At 41.2% G+C, this 17827-nt stretch overlaps 1 protein-coding gene across 7 annotated transcripts in view; it reads left to right on the forward strand.

Moving 5' to 3' along the window:
- The window catches only part of lrrcc1 (leucine rich repeat and coiled-coil centrosomal protein 1), a 226077-nt gene that overhangs the window by 66302 nt on the left and 141948 nt on the right, over window positions 1-17827 (forward strand). For 3 of the 7 annotated variants that reach the window (XM_078540669.1, XM_078540675.1, XM_078540671.1), the window contains 4 exons: window positions 686-853; window positions 5956-6125; window positions 10890-11108; window positions 14963-15129. In XM_078540669.1, coding sequence (XP_078396795.1) covers window positions 686-853; window positions 5956-6125; window positions 10890-11108; window positions 14963-15129 — 724 coding nt within the window. Of the gene's footprint in view, window positions 1-685; window positions 854-5955; window positions 6126-10889; window positions 11109-14962; window positions 15130-17827 lie in introns of those variants that run through there. The other 4 variants (XM_078540673.1, XM_078540674.1, XM_078540672.1 and 1 more) reach the window with 3 other exon arrangements.

A 17827-nucleotide genomic window follows, 5' to 3' on the forward strand; every position in this document is an offset into this window, starting at 1 on the left:
ATTTGCTGTGACTTATTTTCAATATTAGCTGCTTTCATGGCTGTGGAGGGCTCTATTTGAATGATTATTAAACTACTTGGTGGTAGAGAATAGCACAATTTTGTTCACTGTTAGTATTGTTGTTCTAGATCATGTATAACAAGATAGAGTAGAATTAAGCTGCTTCTAGTCTGCACTAGCAAAGAGCCTCAGGCCACAATTCCAGCAGCATGTATGTTCCCCCTGGCTCCCACTATAATAAGATAGCAATTTCAGCTTTCCCTGTCACCATTTTATAACCTTCTGCATGAGGCTACCAATTTCAGTGACAGTTTGTGATGAATTATGTTTGTCACAATATGTTAGTTGATATCTTACGAACAATGGAATCTATTCAGGTATGTAATTAATAGTTGCAAAACAAATGTATACTCTGAGAGGGTAATGCTTCTGGAATGGTGCTACTAAAAGTTATTGGAGAATCAGTGTCCATTAATGCATTTAAAGGGGAATTAGATAAGGGGAAGTAGATAGCCACTTGAACAAGAGGGACTTAAAAGTTAGTTTAATTCCAACCTATCACTCACTTCTAATAAATGGCTTGTGGAAAAAAAATGCTTGCAGAAACATGATAGGCCAGATGGCCTGTTAACCTTTTATGACTCTATATGCTAATTTTTTTTGTTTCTTACCTCTTGCGTTGCAGGCTTTTTACACCTTCATGGTATTGGTCACAAGTTAAGTCTTGTAGATCTTCACAGTAATTGCATTAGTAACTTCAATCATCTGCTGCAGTGCATGGTGGGCCTGAGCTTCTTAACGGATCTTATTCTGGTAAAAGATGGAAGAGACAACCCAGTATGTCAAACTCCAGGTATGATGTTGGCAATGTAATTTTTGTAACACTGCCTTACTTACATACCAAGTTGAATTTTTGGATTTTGTGTCAAAGACTTGCCATTTATTAAAAGTAACATGTTACATAATCGTGGCCAACACCAAGATTACAAAGGATGCTTTGCCACAAAAGATACATACATTGCTGCCAGGTGAATTGTCCCCTTCTCAATCTCCCCACATCTCATTACAATTGTCTGGCTTTTAAGTTTAGCTAAATAGCCATTACTACACCTCCTCCATGACTTTCACTCATAGTTTCCCATGACCGAATATTAACTCAACATACAAAGTTTAAAAGGCTCAACAGCACAATCTCACGTTATAAAATGAACTGCTTTACCTAGTTAATTGTACAGAAAAAATAAACTTTTAGATGTATCCATGTGATGATTAGAACAATAAAGTCTATTTTATATGATAACAGTTAAAGCTTTACAGATTTCTTAATATTCTACAGTTACTGCCTGTCAGCTACATTTGCAGGTATTTTAATGGTAAAATTTTAACAATAGAACTAATAAAATGATAATGACATGTGATTCTTTCTTAACTATTTCTCAGTCCTAATCTCAAACAAAGAGACAATTGCCTGCAGCTAGTTTTATATAATGCTAATTCAATATTCAGTTCAGATACTTAACTAACGTGGGTGAAATTTTAATGATGTTCCTAGGATTTTAGTTGGAAATTTAAAATCCATCTTTACTGATTGTCTCCGTTAAGTTTTTTTGGAACTTGCCTTAAACAGTCTTTCAGAATCTGACTTATAATTTTATATATAGTGACGTATCTGATTTAAATATAAAATTATAGTTTCAAATAGTTCTATGTAACAAGGGTAGAAATCAAAACAATGTACTTATGGCCTTTTTGTTAAATTCAACAATATTGGTTCAATTAGTAAGATTGTTTCCAAACTCTGCAGATGTATTTAAAATGCATACATATACAGAGATATGTGGAATTAGTAAATATTTGGCTTTGGATTAAAGGGAAAGAGCTGGCATTTGAATAAGAATTGCTAAATCATTACAACACATAAAGACGTTACTGCTATAAGGTTTATGGTTTTTTTGGTTGTACATTAAAGTTTGTAACATTTTTTATGCTTGTTAAGACAAAAAAAGCATTGGTGACCCATATTTTTTGTATATCTCAGTAACATTTTTCTGATGTTCTACTAGCTATAACAGGTTTTTTTATTCCTTCATGGGACATGGGCCCAGGCCAACATTTTTATTGCCCATCCCTAATTGTCTTTGCGAAGGTGGTAGTGAGCCACTTTCTTGAACCACTGCAGTCCATGCGGTGCAAGTACACCCACAGTAATGTTTGGGAGGGAGTTCATGAATTCTGGCCCAGCGACAGTAAAGGAACGGTGATACAGCTCCATGTCAGGGTGATCTGTGGCTTTGAGGAGAACATGCAGGTGGCGGCGTTCCCACCTATCGCCCTTGTTCTTTTAAGTGGTAGATGTTGCGGGTTTGACAGGTGCTATCAAAGGAGCCTTGGTGAGTTGCTGCAGTGCTTCTTGCAGATGGTACACACTCCTGCCACTGTGCATCGGTGGTGGAGGGAATTAGATGTTGGAGGTGGTGGATGGGGTGCCAATCAAATGGACTGCCTTGTCCTGGATGGTGTCGAGCTTCTTGAATGTTGCTGGAGCTGCAGTCATCCAGACAAGTGGAGAGTATTCCATTACACTCCTGACTTGTACCTTGTAGGTGATGGACAAGCTTTGGGAGTGAGAAGGTGAGTTACTCACTGCAGAATTCCAAGCCTCTGACCTGCTCTTGTAGCCACAGTATTTATATAGCTGGTCCAGTTCAATTTCTGGTCAATGGTAACCCCCCCCAGGATGTTGATAATGGCGGTTTCAGAGATGGCAGTGCAGTTGAATGTCAAGGGGAGATGGTTGGATTCTTTCTGTTTGGAGATGGTCATTGCCTAGCACTTGTGTGGCGTGAATGTTAATTGCCACTTATCAGCCCAAGCCTGAATGTTGTCCAGGCCTTGCTGCATTTGGATATGGACTACCTCAGTATCTGAGGAGATGCTGAACATTGTGCAATTGTCTGTGAGCATCCACACTTCTGGCCGTATGATGGAGGGAAGATCATTGATGAAACAGCTGAAGATGGGTGGACCTAGGACATTACCCTGAGGAACTCGTGCAGTGAGGCGAGTGACCTCCAAAAACCATAACCATCTTCCTTTGTGCTAGGTATGATTCCAACCAGTGGAGAGTTTTTCCACTGATTCCCTTTGATTTTCGTTTTGTTAGTGCTCTTTGATGCTGCACTTCATCAAATGCTGCCTTGATATCAAGGGCAGTTACCCTCACCCCACCTCTTGAGTTCAGCTGTTTTCTCCATATTTGAAATAAGACTGCAATGAGGTCAGGAGCTGAGTGATCCTGGCAGAACCTAAACTGAGCATCAGTGAGCATGTTGTTTCTGAGTAAGTGCCACTTGACAGCACTGTCGACGACCCTTCCCATCACTTTGCTGATGATGGAGAGTGGACTGATGGAACGATTATTGGCCAAGTTGGATTTGTCCTGCTTTTTGTGTATAGGATGTACCTTGGCAATTTTTCACATTGCTGAGAATATGCCAGTGCTGCACCTGTACTGGAGCAGCTTGGCTAAGGGCACAGCTAGTTCTGGAGCACAAGTCCTCAGTACTCTTGTTGGAATATTGTCAGGGCTCATAGCCTTTGCAGTATCCAGTGCCTTCAGCCGTTTCTAGATATCACGTGGAGTCAATTGAATTGGCTGAAGACTGGCATCTGTGATGCTAGGGACCTCTGGAGGAGGTCGAAATGGATCATCCACTCTGCACTTCTGCCTGAAGATCATTGCAAATCCTTCAGCCTTATCTTTTGCACTGATGTGCTGGACTCTCCCATCTTTGAGGATTGGGATATTTGTGGAGCCTCCTCCTCCAGTTGTGTAATTGTCCACCACCATTCATGATTGCACGTGATAGGGTTGTAGAGCTTAGATCTGATCCATTGGTTGTGAGTTCGCTTAGCTCTCTATTACATGCTGCTTTCGCTGTTTAGCATGCAAGTAGTCCTGTGTTGTGGCTTCACCAATTTGACACCTCATTTTTAGGTATGCATGGTGCTGCTCCTGGCATGCCTCCTCCACCCTTTATTGAACCAGGGGTTATCCCCCAGTTTGATGGTAATGGTAGAGTGGGGGTATGCTGGGCCATGAGGTTACAGATTGTGGTTGAGTACAATTCTGCTGCTGTTGATGGCCCATAGGGCCTCATAGATGCCCAGTTTTGAGTTGCTAGACCTGTTCGAAATCTATCTCATTTACTACGACGTTAGTGCCACACAACATGATGGAGGGTTTCCTCAATGTTAAGGTGGGACTTCATCTCCATATGGACTGCGTGGCAGCCACTCCTACCAATACTATCATGAACAGATGCATCTGCGACAGTTAGATTGGTGAGAATGGTCAAGTATGTTTTTCCCTCTTGGTTCCCTCACCACCTGCTGCAAACCCGTGTGGCAGCTACGTCCTTTAGGACTTGGCCAGCTCCATCAGTAGTGGTGCTACCGAGGCACTCCTGGTGATGGACATTGAAACCCCACCCAGAGTACTTTCTGTGCCCTAGCCACCCCTCAGTGCTTCCTCCGTGGTGTTCAACATGCTGAGGGAGGGCAATAGGTGGTAACCCGCAGGAGGTTTCCTTGCCCATGCTTGACCTGATGCCATGAACTTCATGGGTTCCAGAGTCGATGTTGAGAACTCCCAGGGTAACTCCCTCCTGACTGTATACCACTGTGCTGCCACTTCTGCTGCAGGACATACCCAGGGATGGTGACGGTGGTGTTTGAGACATTGTCTGTAAGGTGAGTATGCCTTTATCAGGCTGTTGCTTGACTAGTCTGGGGGACTGCTCCCCCAATTTTGGTAAAAGCCCCCAGATGTTAGTTAGGAGGACTTTGCAGGGTTGGGGTTGCCATTGTCGTCTCCAGTGCCTAAGTTGATGATGAGTGGTCTGTCTGGTTTCATTCCTTATAGACTTCATAGCGTTTTGATACAACTGAGTGGCGTGCTGGGCCAGAGGGCATTTAAGGTCAACCACATTGCTGTGGGTCTGGAGTCATGTGTAGACCAGACCAAGTAAGGATGGCAGATTACCTTCTGTAAATGGCAAATGGCAGACGGTCAATCGACAATGGTTTCATAGCCACTATTACCAAGACCAAAACAAAAACAAAAATACCTGGAAAAACTCAACAGGCCCGACAGCATCTGCGGAGAGGAACACAGTTAACGTTTCGACTCCGAATGACTCTTCAACAGAACTAAGGAAAAATAGAAAGGAGGTGAAATATAAGCTAGTTTAAGGGGGGTGGGACAGGTAGAGCTGGATAGAGGGCCAGTGATAGGTGGAGATTGCCAAAAGATGTCATGCACAAAAGGGCAAAGAGGTGTTGACGGTGGTGATATTAGCTAAGAAATGTGCTAATTGGTGACATTAAGGGTAGAAAGCAGTACGAGCAAGGTACAGATAGCCCTAGTGGGGGTGGGGTGGGGTGGGGGGAAGGGGAAGGAAGAGTCATTCAGACTCGAAACGTTAACTGTGTTCCTCTCCGCAGATGCTGTTGGGCCTGCTGAGTTTTTCCAGGTATTTTTGTTTTTGTTTTGGATTTCCAGTATCCACAGTTTTTTGCTATTACCAAGACCAGATTTGTTAACTGAATTTAAATTCCACCAGCTGCCGTGGTGGTATTCAAACCTGTGGCTCCAGAGCATTAGCCTGGTCCGTTGGCATTACCGCTATGCCACTGCCACCTCCTAATGAACTCATAACTTGCTTGGTGAATCAGTTATAGGATTATGACAACTTTTGTGCCAAAAGGAACTCCAACTGGCCTTTGAACATTTTAAAATTAGCATTTTGACACATGGCTAAGAAAATAAGATTGAAGCTGGAAAAGACCATGCAGAGTATTCATTTAGCACCTATTATGATTAGGCCATTTTTCTTTTTTTTGTGAACCGTTTTGTAGTAAGCTATTACAATTGTAAGTTCTAAACTTTTTCAGGTTACAGAGAAATAATGCTTCAATCTCTAACTCAGCTGACTGTACTGGATGGGCAAAGGCGGTCTGGTGAATCTATCCATTCAAATGAAGGATGTCCCTTGGATCTACCTGGTTTAGAAGACTACTTGGAGTATTTGGTATCATCAGACTCTAGCTTAAATGTGGAAAAGGTTTGTATTTTGTTATTTTTTTCAGTCTCTGTCAGGAGCGTCCAAACTGATTTGTCAGCTGTTTCTGGCTTTCAGGCCCTGGCATTCTGGTTCCTGAAGCTTTAGTAACCCAGTTCTATTTGTGCTTATACTTCTTAATTACTAGTTTGCTTGTTTCATTTGAATTTGTATTCCTGAAGTTTGGGAAGTAGCCGCCCTTAGTGCTGCCATCTCGTTGGTGAAATATTCCTAAATCAGAACACCTATATGTGTTTATCCACAGCTTGAGGTAAATGAACATTAACAAATAAAATGCATTAAACTTCATATGTGGTCCACAAGCCTCCATGCTATGGGTTTAAATGTCCTGTGAAGACGAAAGCTTTGAACGGTCCTCCCTTGTGGTCCTTTTCTTTGAGGGTGAACAGCCAGCTACTGAAGAACTATACCTGAGAGGCCTGGAAAATGATACGAATTGTCAATCTCTTCAAACTTTTTTTTTCTGCACTTTCATTCTCCTTGGTCATTGCAGTTCAAGGCATCCCAATTCACAGAAATGATGTATTTTTAAACAATGAGATATCAACTGGGGATATGGGGAATTGATGTCCAGCATCTGAACCCCCCCAAAGCTAATCCACCACCCACAAGGTACAGTTCAGGAGTGAGATGGAATATTCTCCACCTGCCTGGATGAATGCAGCTCCCTTAACACTCAGAAAGCTCGACACCATCCAGGACAAAACAGCCTGCTCGATTGGCACTCCATTCACCAATTTAAACATTCACTCCCTCTACCATTGACACACAGCAGCAGCAGTGTACTATACACAAGATGACTGCAGGATGTTCCAAACCTGCAACCTCCAGCTAGAAGGACAAGGGCAGCAGACGCATGGGAATACCACCACCCACAGGTTCCCCTCCAAGCCACACATCATCCTGACTTAGAACCATATTGCCGTTCCTTTACTATCGCTGGATCAAAACCCTAGAACTCCCTTCCCAACACACTGTGGGTGTACCAGGGATGAGAAATTTCTGCCAAATGGGGGATTTCCAACATTGGGAATTTGGAAGTCTGCCATTTCGTTTCTGACTTTCAGACAGGCTTTTCAAAAAAAATCAAACTCACAGTTGCCCCAAGCAGTAACTGCTGCTTCTGACCTTTGGGCAGCTTCATTGGTTTCAAAAGCTGGCTAACCACGAAGCTGTCTGAAGGGAAGCAGTAGTTCCCGCTCTCAGCAAAACAGTTGCTGAGAGTGGGAACTGACTGCAGAGTTGTGATTGGAAGAGCAGCAGGTGCAGGGAAGGCAGAGCTGCTCCTCCAATCACAGATTCTCTCTCTCTCCCGCTCTTGCAGCTCCTCCAGTGTCAAAATCTATGATTGGAGGAGCAGCAAGAGCGGGAGAGAGAAATCTCTGATTGGAGGAGCTGGAATACTTATTAGGGCTGGTCCCACTGCCACCATTCAGAAGACTTTCCACTGCACTGTTAATGTCGCTCTTCGACACCTGGGAGGCTGAGGAGAAGAAGTGGAAAATGAAAGAAGAGGATGGAGCCTCCACTAGTAACAAGGCTGGATCAATCCCTGGGGAGCCGTCACTCAGGTTTATTTTTGGTTTATGATCTGCTCCTGGAATCAGCGAGCAAATTGTTTAGGGCCTCAGTCACTCAGCTTCACGTCAGGCCAGACCTGGCTTGGTCTACCTGGGATCCTGGTGCTACCCAATGCCCAGAGTTGGAAGAGGCTGCCCTCCCTGGCCCATTTGGATCTGACCCCTGGCTGTGCGGAACACCGCAATGACGCTGGCCGAGAAGGAGCCACAGCCACCCACTGATGGGAGGCGGCAGCGACAATGAGCCAAGCCCGCCAAGGTGGAGAAATCCAGGTGGGTGGTAGGATGGAGAAGGAGGAGGGGATGAGTGAGCGGGTCTGGATGGGAAGGGAGGGGAGCGTATGAGTGAATGGATCCAGATGGAGATTGGGGGAAAGAGCTGAGTGAGTGAGGGAGAAGGGTTTTAGGAAAGGGGCAGCTGAGTGAGTGTGGGAGGGGTAGGGAAGAGGGGCTGCTGAGTGTGTGGTGGGAGAGGTGGTTTGGGAAGAGGGGTGTGTGTTGGTGGTTGGGGGAGATGAACTGATTATAATGTGTGTGGGGGGGAGAGGGGCTTTACTAGGTCTTCTGTCAACATGGAACATGGAGAGCTTGGCTGAAGCCTACATGATTACATAAAGTAGCATTTTTACAAAGTACTTTGAAAACACAGATTTTCATACTTATGTATTATATTTTGATATATAATATGTGAACTTTAGTAATGTACAAATTTTACTATGCAACTTTATTGCTGTTTTGTTTTTCCTGGCATCTGGGGTCACATTCATTTTCAATAGTTTTTTATATCTCCATTCGTTCATGGGATGCGGGCATTGCTGGCAAGGCCAGCCTTTGCTGTCCATCCTTCATTGCCCTTGAGAAGGTGGTGGTGAGTTAATGGAGCCACATTGGAAAATAGTTTGCAAAGCACTGATTTAGCGCTTTGCTTCACTTTGCATGTACTTAATCCAGCGAGGTGATGTTCTGTTGTTAGTATGGACTATATTACATGCACTAACTGTATTGAATGCTGAAATGCTGATAGAAATGCATTGGTCCACAGCCTGGATGGTAATAGAAGGTAAACAAAGGGAAAAATAATGTTTCTACCTACTTGAAGCCTAATATTTCCACCCATTTGAAATGGCCTAGAAGCAATTAAACTTCACTATAGATTATAAAAAGTGCCATAACTACATGATTTTTTGTCACAAAAAAATTTAGACTTTTTTGTCTTCGGCCACTAATTTTCAAACTTTTGGCTTCAGTCACTCTCACCCCTGATGTACCTACACCACAAGAACTGCAGTAGTTCAAGAAGCCAGCTCACAGCACCTTCTCAAGGGCAATTAGGGATGGACAACAAATGCTGGCCTTGCCAGCAATGCCTATATCCCGTGAAAGAATTTTTTAAATTCTTAAAATTTAATGTTGGCCTGAGTCACTTATTAATATTTTGGCTCTCTAAAATAAGATGATAATAGTCCAATAGACTTAGATAGTCCTGATAGTAAAATAATGACTTATGAATTTAAAAATTAACAGTAAGGGGATGATGCTTCTTTTAACATAATGTTGCATGGTATTGTGTGATACACAGGAGCAACTCACCAAGGCTCCTTCGACAGCACCTCTCAAACCCACGACCTCTACCACCTAGGACAAGGGCAGCACATACATGGGAATACCATCACCGGCAAGTTCCCTTTCAAGTCACACACCATCCTGACTTGGAACTATATCGCTGTTCCTTCACTGTCACTGGGTCAAAATCCTGGAACTCTCTCTAACATCACTGTGGGTGGTCGTACAGCTCGTAGACTGCAGCAGTTCAAGGAGGCAGCGCACCACCACTTTCTCAAGAGCAATTAGGGTGGACAATAAATGCTGGCTACACCCCATGAACGAATAAAATGAAAGGAGCTTAAATAATAAATTGTATTTGCTCTGACTTATACGAAATTAAATTACATAACCTTTAGAGCATTATTTTTAACCAAGGACGTCAGTTTGCAGACAAACCAAAGCTTGCACACTTTAAAATAGATAGCTATCACTGTGCTTTTAATTTAGTCTAAATCTATGTTTTGAGCCAAGACCTATGCATATAATGCAAAAAAAAACCTTAATACTCTCGATCATGTTAGATACACAACGAACAATGGAATTCCTTTTTTATATAAACAAGAGCAGGCATGGACCTACTTAATTCACCATTAAGTCTGATTTTTGATTTAATATTGTTTATTTTTCAGTAAATTAAGCCCATCTTGTATCTTTCAACTACCTAGCTAAATTATAAATAAATGCAAAAGCTAAGCTATATGTGTAATGAACAATTGTAAGATTGCTTTTTGCAAAGTGGAAAGCTGCAAGCTACTGATGTGATTGTGACAAATATTTGTATGTTGGTATAAGCAGCAGGGAATCAGTGTAGTTACACTGATTTTTATTGGGAACAAATGCTGGAATTTTCCAGCCCATCATGCTGGTGGGATCTTCCGGTCCCACCAGTGTGAAAGGAGACTTCGAGGACTCACCGGCACCACCGCGGGGGAACCCGCCCGGAGGGGTGGAAAATTCCGGCCAAACTCACAGCAAAACATGTGAGCATTTTAGTGACATACTGTGGTTTCTCAATAGCAAATTTTTGAACAAAAATAATGCTAAGCAACTACAGAATGGTAGGATGTAGGTTCATGGATGAGGGCAAAATTGGATGGGATATTTTGCTGTTGCCTTTTTAAAATCTTTTGACAAGTAACATTAACCATGGTCTGTGTGCTTCACAAACATGCTGCCTTTGGACATATGAAGTATCCAAGAAGATATTGCACACATTCAGGAGAGAAGCTGCTTTTTAAAATTCTGTTGGTTTTAAAAATGCTCCTAATGTATATGATTGTAATAAATGTTGAAATTTGTATGGAATATTTGTGGATGCCCAAATGATACTAATGTAGAATTTTCACTTGGCAGAAGGTCTTGCAAGACTCTTCCAGATTTGTAAACAAGTCAAGAATATAGTGATATGGTAGATGGTGCAATATCATAACCTCATACACAGTTATTTTTCTTAAGTTTGATGCAAAAGCTAATATTTTACATTAAAGTATCACTGTAATAGACGATAGAAATTTCTAATGCTTTGTTCTATGTTTGCAATCCTTTTCTAAAATAAAAATAGGCTTCTGTGGGACTACCTGTGATCACTCCACGGATTGATCAGGTACTTGCTCATTATCGCCATCGTGCTACAGTAACTGATCCTGCAATACCAATGTCTGCTACTGAGACCAGTTCTTCACCTGAAGTGGAGCAATCCAAGAATCACAACACGCTCAATGTGTTCAATGAAGTAAGAATAAAGAAGCTGGAAAGACAGATTTCTCAGCTATTGCAGCAGGTAATTGTTGGAAAGGAATTACCTCTAAAGGAAATCTCTTTGGTTTAGCATTGCAGCATGTGTGCTGAATAATATGGTCTTATTAGGCAGTGTTCTTTTAGAGAATGCTCACTTTTGTACGATCAAATATTACTATAGATCCTTTAAATTTTGTTGTACATAGAGTATCATGGATCTCGTAGAAGGTGTTGTTTTAGTATGATTTACAATAAATTTATTCATATATGTGAGATTTTTGAGAATGAAGATGAAGAACAAACCTTAATCTTACAGGCATCATGCATGTACTGGGGAAATGTAAATTTTGAAATAGTAACTGCTTTTTAGGTTTGTAGCACACAGCATTCATTGTATCTCTTTTGGACCAAATTCTTTGATCTATCTTTTTGCCCTTCACCTTTCATCCACCTCGTCAATTTGCATTAATAGCACTTCAGAGAGCTCTGCATTCAAAGGCTGTATTAATTAATCAAAGATCAGAGAAATAAAATAAAAAATCTTTCAAAAGTATTGTAAAATCCAAACTAGAAAGTATTGCTATGATGTGTATAACTTCCTGTATTTTCTGAAATTGGAGATGTGCTTTAGAACTGAAGGAATTTTTATTTAAATGCCACATTGAGGGAACTTCATTATAGTAGCAGAGAGTAAAGACTAAATATTATGCATAGAATTTCTAAGAGCGTTCAGCTTCACAGACATAAACATTAATCTATAAAACCTAACTATGAAACAGACAATACTTTGCATTTTTGTTAATTGTAGTTTTGGATTACTCTAGCTTTGCATTTAGCTGTAGGAACTATAAACTTTTCAAAGCTCTGCAGCAGTCAAACAGACCGTGAGAAGCCTTTAAGATTCATTTTCAGTTTTTATATCACTGGTAAGTTTATCATGACTCTGCTAGCACAAGAACTGTTACTGGTATTTGGCTGCTGTTGAGCTCAATACTCTGCATACACGTAAGCATAAAGGCACACAAGCCTGTTTTGCCTGACTGCACTTTTTTATATTTATTCATGTGTTTGGTGCTGGCAAGACCAGCATTTATTGCTCATTCCTAATTGCCCTTGAGAAGGTGGTGGTGAGCTGCCTTCTTGAACCACTGCAGTCCATTAGTGTAGAAACATCTAGAATGCTGTTACGTCTCAATTTGATACCTGTCATATAACTGCTGCTATGATGTGGCGGACCAAATCCATGCTATCACAATGGTTTTTCAATTTGCATTTATTATGAGAAGATTTGTGCACTGAATTCAGAAGTAATGAGTCCACTAACACCTTTAGCAATTTTAAAAACTAAATTAAAACATTTATTAACAAAAGAAAACATTTCAAGCACACACATAGGATTACAGTTACTTAATACTATAACAAATCCCGAAATCCCTAATTAACCTGACACCCTCTTTAAGGCAAACAGCCCAAAATAGATTTTAAATTTAGATAGGCAATCTAGCAAGTTTAACAAAGCACCCACTCGACAGTGGAATTCCAAAGGCTTTTTAACACCACTTTAGTTACTGGACACAGCAGACTTCTGCAAAAGTGGCTAGAGGCTTACTCCAAGCCTGTCACATGTACCTTTCAGGATTTTACACAGCCACCCAACCAGCCTTCCATTTTTCTTCATTCTCTAATCGGTAGATTCCAATATGTCTTTGGAAATTTACTTTTCCCATGATATAAAAATATTTCATGTTACCAATATGGTCAGTAACTTTGGGAAAAATAAACATACTGCTTGGCCTTTCTTATCTTGTTAGTTGTAAACATCCTATCCTTTTGAAACCTAAACAACCCCTTCTCTTATTTAAAAAAGCGAATTTCCTTCACATCCTACATGCTGCCCTTATCCATGTTTACTTGTTAGCATTTCAAATTACTTTTACCCCTTACTCCTTTTGGTAATTTCAACCTTGCAGTCTATCTGATTCCAATTCAATTAAATCACACAGAACATACACACTCACAGTCATAAACCTACGTTACAACAAGCTACAATAATATTATGAAAAATATGATAGTTTCATGACACTGTGCACTATAGATTGTGACAAATGGCTACACAAAATAAAGACCAAATTTTCCCTACCTTCAAAATATGAACTGCTTTCTTTTTGCTATTTTTCAGGCTATTTCTTAAGTTCCATGCATCCTTTAGCGTAGCCATTTTTGCTATCCATGTCAATGTGACTGAAGAGACAGTTTTGTGAGCCCCAACACACAATGGTTTGTAGTAAAAATAACTTCAGGCATCCATGAATAAGAAAACACGCATTGTCAGGGTTCAGCCATGCTAACAATTATTTTGTTATAAGTGTTGCAGTTATAGAGTTTATAAGATTATGAAGTTTTAGGGATGTATCCTTTGGTTTATAAAGTTATTATAGTTTGGGACTATAACTTTAAATGAAGGGTAAATGAAGGAGATCGTATGACCTGTGATGGAGTCTGCCTGACAGTAAGCCTGGGTGGTTTGATTGTTAGAGATAAAGGGACTCGGATTATTTTATTGAGAGGAAGGTGCAAGGTATTTTCGTTTGGAGACAATGACAGAAATCTCCTTGTCTACAATGAGTAGACCCTGAGTCTCCCAAAGTCCCAGAAAGGTATTGAAAGTATCAAGTTGTAAACTGTTATGCTGTAAACTAGCCACTTACTTCTAAGATGAAAGGGAATTGGGATCAAAGATAACTAATTAGCATTTCTACTTAGATACAAAGCTGATGTGTTTTCTGTTGCTATGGCAAAGAGGGTAGAGGAAGCCATCTTGAGATCAGGTTATAGCCTTCCCTATAAACCCAGGAATATCACAGGCAAACATGATTTGCAGCTTTGTCCTGTGCGGCCTGCAGCCTACTAAGAGGTAGAGAGCAAGGGAAAGAACCAGCCAGGCCTGCACGTTAAGCATAGAAAATGCTGACTCTTTCATTCACCATGCAGAATGTGGATGGGAGCTTGCGTCAGAGTGAAGACTGAGTTCGTGAGGAGTTAAACAGAACTGGAAGATTTGCCTAGCTTGGAGCTAGAGGAAGAAATCTACCGTGTAACCCTCTCAGTGAGAGTGAGTTCTGGGATTAGAGGTTACCCGGCTGGGGTAGTAAAAAGGAAGCAACCCATTAGAAGCTGAGAGCACCTATGATCTGTTTGTGATAAGAACTTTAATTTTGTGAAGAGTGCAATGTGTGATCAGTAATAAAGAACTGTATATTTCTATAGTTTAAAGTATAACTTTCCTACAAAGAAAATAGTGTTTAGTCATTACTGTTAAGTCATTTGATACAGTAAAAGTTTTAAAGTGTGAAATCTTGATGTGTTCTTCTTTCAGTTATTAATTGGAAGTTCGAATTTTGCTTTAAAAATTTTCAGTCCTCACAGAGATTGTAACATAAGTTTAAACCTAATACTGAAGTGCTGGTAATTCATATATTTTGGTCTGTGTTATTCATTGTTGCCGTGAGATCCTGTGTCCCATTTAATGTTCAAGTCAAAATCATTGTTTACATTTTAATATTGGCTAAGCCCTTAACTATAGTTCTGAATCATTTCAAACAGCATTAAAGCATAGACATTTAGTTGTACTAGTTAAAACATAATCTTGTAGAGATTTGTGTAGGGGACAAGTAGTATTTCAAAATTAACATTCTGGGTAAGTATACCATTGGTTTTACATCACTGATGATAAATCATTATGCCCCTATTGATTTCACTGTGACCTGAAATATATTTTACAATAAAGAGTTGCATGGCTATTTAGACTAATTCTACTTAAACTGGCTTTCAGCAATCAATATTTTGTAGAGCTTAACAGGGGAAATGTACTTCATGTTGGATTTCTTAATTTTTAAGGCTCCAGCTCCTTCAACTGCAGTAAAAGCAAAGAGAGATATTGATCATACCTCTGAGAGTGAAAGTGAGAGCTGTAAAGAGAATCGCAAAAAAGAAACTAGACGAACAAAGACTGAAACCTCCAAACAAAAAGGTGCTAGACAGCTGAAAAACAAAAAATCTGAGAGGTATTTTTTAAAATTTATTCATTCACAGGATGTGGGCATTGCTGGCAAGCCCAGCACTTATTCCCCATCCCCTAATTCCCCTTGGGGGTGGTGAGCTGCCTTTTTGAGCCTCTACAGTTATGTGGTGAAGGTATTTCAAAAGTGCTGTAGGTAGGGAGTTCCAGGATTTTCATCCAGTGACGATGAAGGACTGGCAGTATATTTCCAAGTCAAATTAGTGTGTGACTTGGAGGGGAACTTGGAAATGACAGGGTTCCATGCGCCTGCTGCCTTTGACCTTCTAAGTGGTAGGGACTGTAGGTTTGGGAAGTCCCAGTGAAGAAGCTTTAACCCTTTGCCTTAACGCATCTTGTAGATGGCATGCACTGCAGCCATGCTATGGCAGTGATGGAGGGAGTTAATTTTAAGGTGATGAATGGGATGCCAATCAATTGGGTTGCATTGTCCTTCAGTGTTGTTGGTGCTGCATTCATCTAAGCAAGTGGAGAGTCTTCCATCACACTCTGACTTGTGCCTTGTGGATAGGCTTTTGGGAGTCAAGAGGTAAGCCACCCGCTGCAAAATACCCAGCCTCCCCTTGCCCTTGGAGCCGCAGTATTGATATGGCTGATCTAGTTAAGTTTCTGTTCAGTGGTGATGCACCACCTTCCCCACACCACCAACCACTTTAACACTGATAAGGTCATTGAATGTCAAGAGGAGGTGTTTAGACTCTCTCTTGGTTGGGATGATGATTGCTTGACATTAATATGCCACTTATCAGCCTAAATCTGAATGTTGTTCAGATCTTGTTGCATGTGGACATAGACTGCATCATTATCCAAAAAGTAGCTCATGGAACTGAATACCGTGTTATTATGAGTAAACGTTGTCATTTCTGTCCTTATGTCAGAGGGAAGGCAATTGATGAAGAAGCTAAAGAAGCTTGGGCCTCAGACATTGCCCTGTAGAACTACAGCCACGAACTAGGCTGAGATGATTGACCTACAACAACCACAACTATTTTCCTTTATGCTAAGCATGACCCCAGCCAATGGAAAGTCTTCCTCCAATTCCCATTGATTTCAATTTTACAAAGGCTCCTTGATGCCACACTCAAGGGTTGCCTTGATGACAAAAGCAGTCACTCTAACCTTATCTCTGCAATTCAGTTTTTTTGCTCATGTTTGAACCAAGGTTGTAATGAGGTCTGGAGCCTATTAAATTGAGCTTCTTTGCACATGTTATCATGAATAAATGCCGCTTGATTGCACTGTCGATGACACCTTCCATCGCTTTGGACTTGTCCTGCTTTTTTGTGGACAGTACATATTTAGACATGTTCCCACATTGTCAGATAGATGCTAGTGTTGCAGCTGTATTTGAACAGCTTGACTGAAGCCATGACTTTTCTAGAGTACAAAGTGTCAGCACTTCAGCACTATTGTCAGGACCCATAGCCTTTACAGTATCCAGTGGGCTCAGCCGTTTCTTGATATCACATGGACTGAATTGACTTGGCTGAAGTGAGTCCAATGATAAAGGTGACCTCAGGAGGAGAATAAGATAGATCACCGGGTAGGCTGCAGGTGGTTGCAAACCTTTCAGCCTGGTCGTCTTTACTCAGGTGCTGAACTCCACCATCATTGAGGATGGGGATGTCTATGGAACCTCCTCTCCCAGCTTGTTTAATTGTCCACCACCATTCGCTACTGCATGTGGCTGAACTGCAGAGCTTTGATTCAATCCATTGGTGTGGAATCACTTAGCTGTGTCTATAGCATGTTGCTTCTGCTGTTTAGCATAAATGTAGTCCTGTGTTGTAGCTTCACCAGGTTGGCGCCCCATTTAGGTATATCTGGTGGAGCTCCTGCATGTTCTTCATTGAAGCTGGGTTGGTCAACCTATCCTATTTAGCAGGGTGGTAGTACCATGCAACATGGTAGACATTGCCTCCAGTGTGAAGACAGGATTTTGTTTCCACAAGGGCTTGTGTGGTGGTCATTCCAACCACTTTTCCATGGATAGATGCATCATAATAGGTAGATTGGTAAAAATCAGGTCAAATAGATTTTTCCCTTGTGTTGGTTCTCTTACTGCCTGTTGTAGACCAAGTCTGGCAGTTATGTGCTTCAGGACTTGGCCAACCTGGTTAGCAGTGGTGCAGAGAGGAGCGTGCAAGAGGAGGACCCTGGGACAGACAGTGAGCAGCACCTAGAGGAGAATGTGAGAGGAGGACCCTGCGACAGGCAGTGAGCAGCACACAGAGAGTGCGAGAGGAAGACCCTGGGACAGGCATTCAGCAGCACCTAGAGGAGAGTGTGAGAGGAGGACCCTGGGACAGGCATTCAGAAGCACCTAGAAGAGAGTACGAGAGGAAGTCCCTGAGAAAGGCGGTCAGCAGCACATAGAAGACCTAGCCTATCTAGAGGATCTAGCATCTAGTCTATACTCAAGTAGGAGTAAGGGGAAAGTAAAAGCAAGGGCCCAGATTAAAGGTGACTACTGGGGCCCAGGATCAGAGGCCTAACACTTCAGCTTCAACTCAGCAGAGAGAGCGAGTTCTAGTTGATTTTAAAAAGTGTATTTTGAATCTCTATTCTAACTTGCTTTCAGATTAAAGGTAAATAGGAGAAATATTTTACAGATTGATAACCTAAAGACCAGTAGGAGATTTAAAAACAAATTGAAAAACTAATTAAATAAAATAGAGATGCAG

This window comes from Cetorhinus maximus, chromosome 4, assembly GCF_964194155.1.
Source record: "Cetorhinus maximus chromosome 4, sCetMax3.hap1.1, whole genome shotgun sequence".
NCBI lineage: Eukaryota > Metazoa > Chordata > Chondrichthyes > Lamniformes > Cetorhinidae > Cetorhinus > Cetorhinus maximus.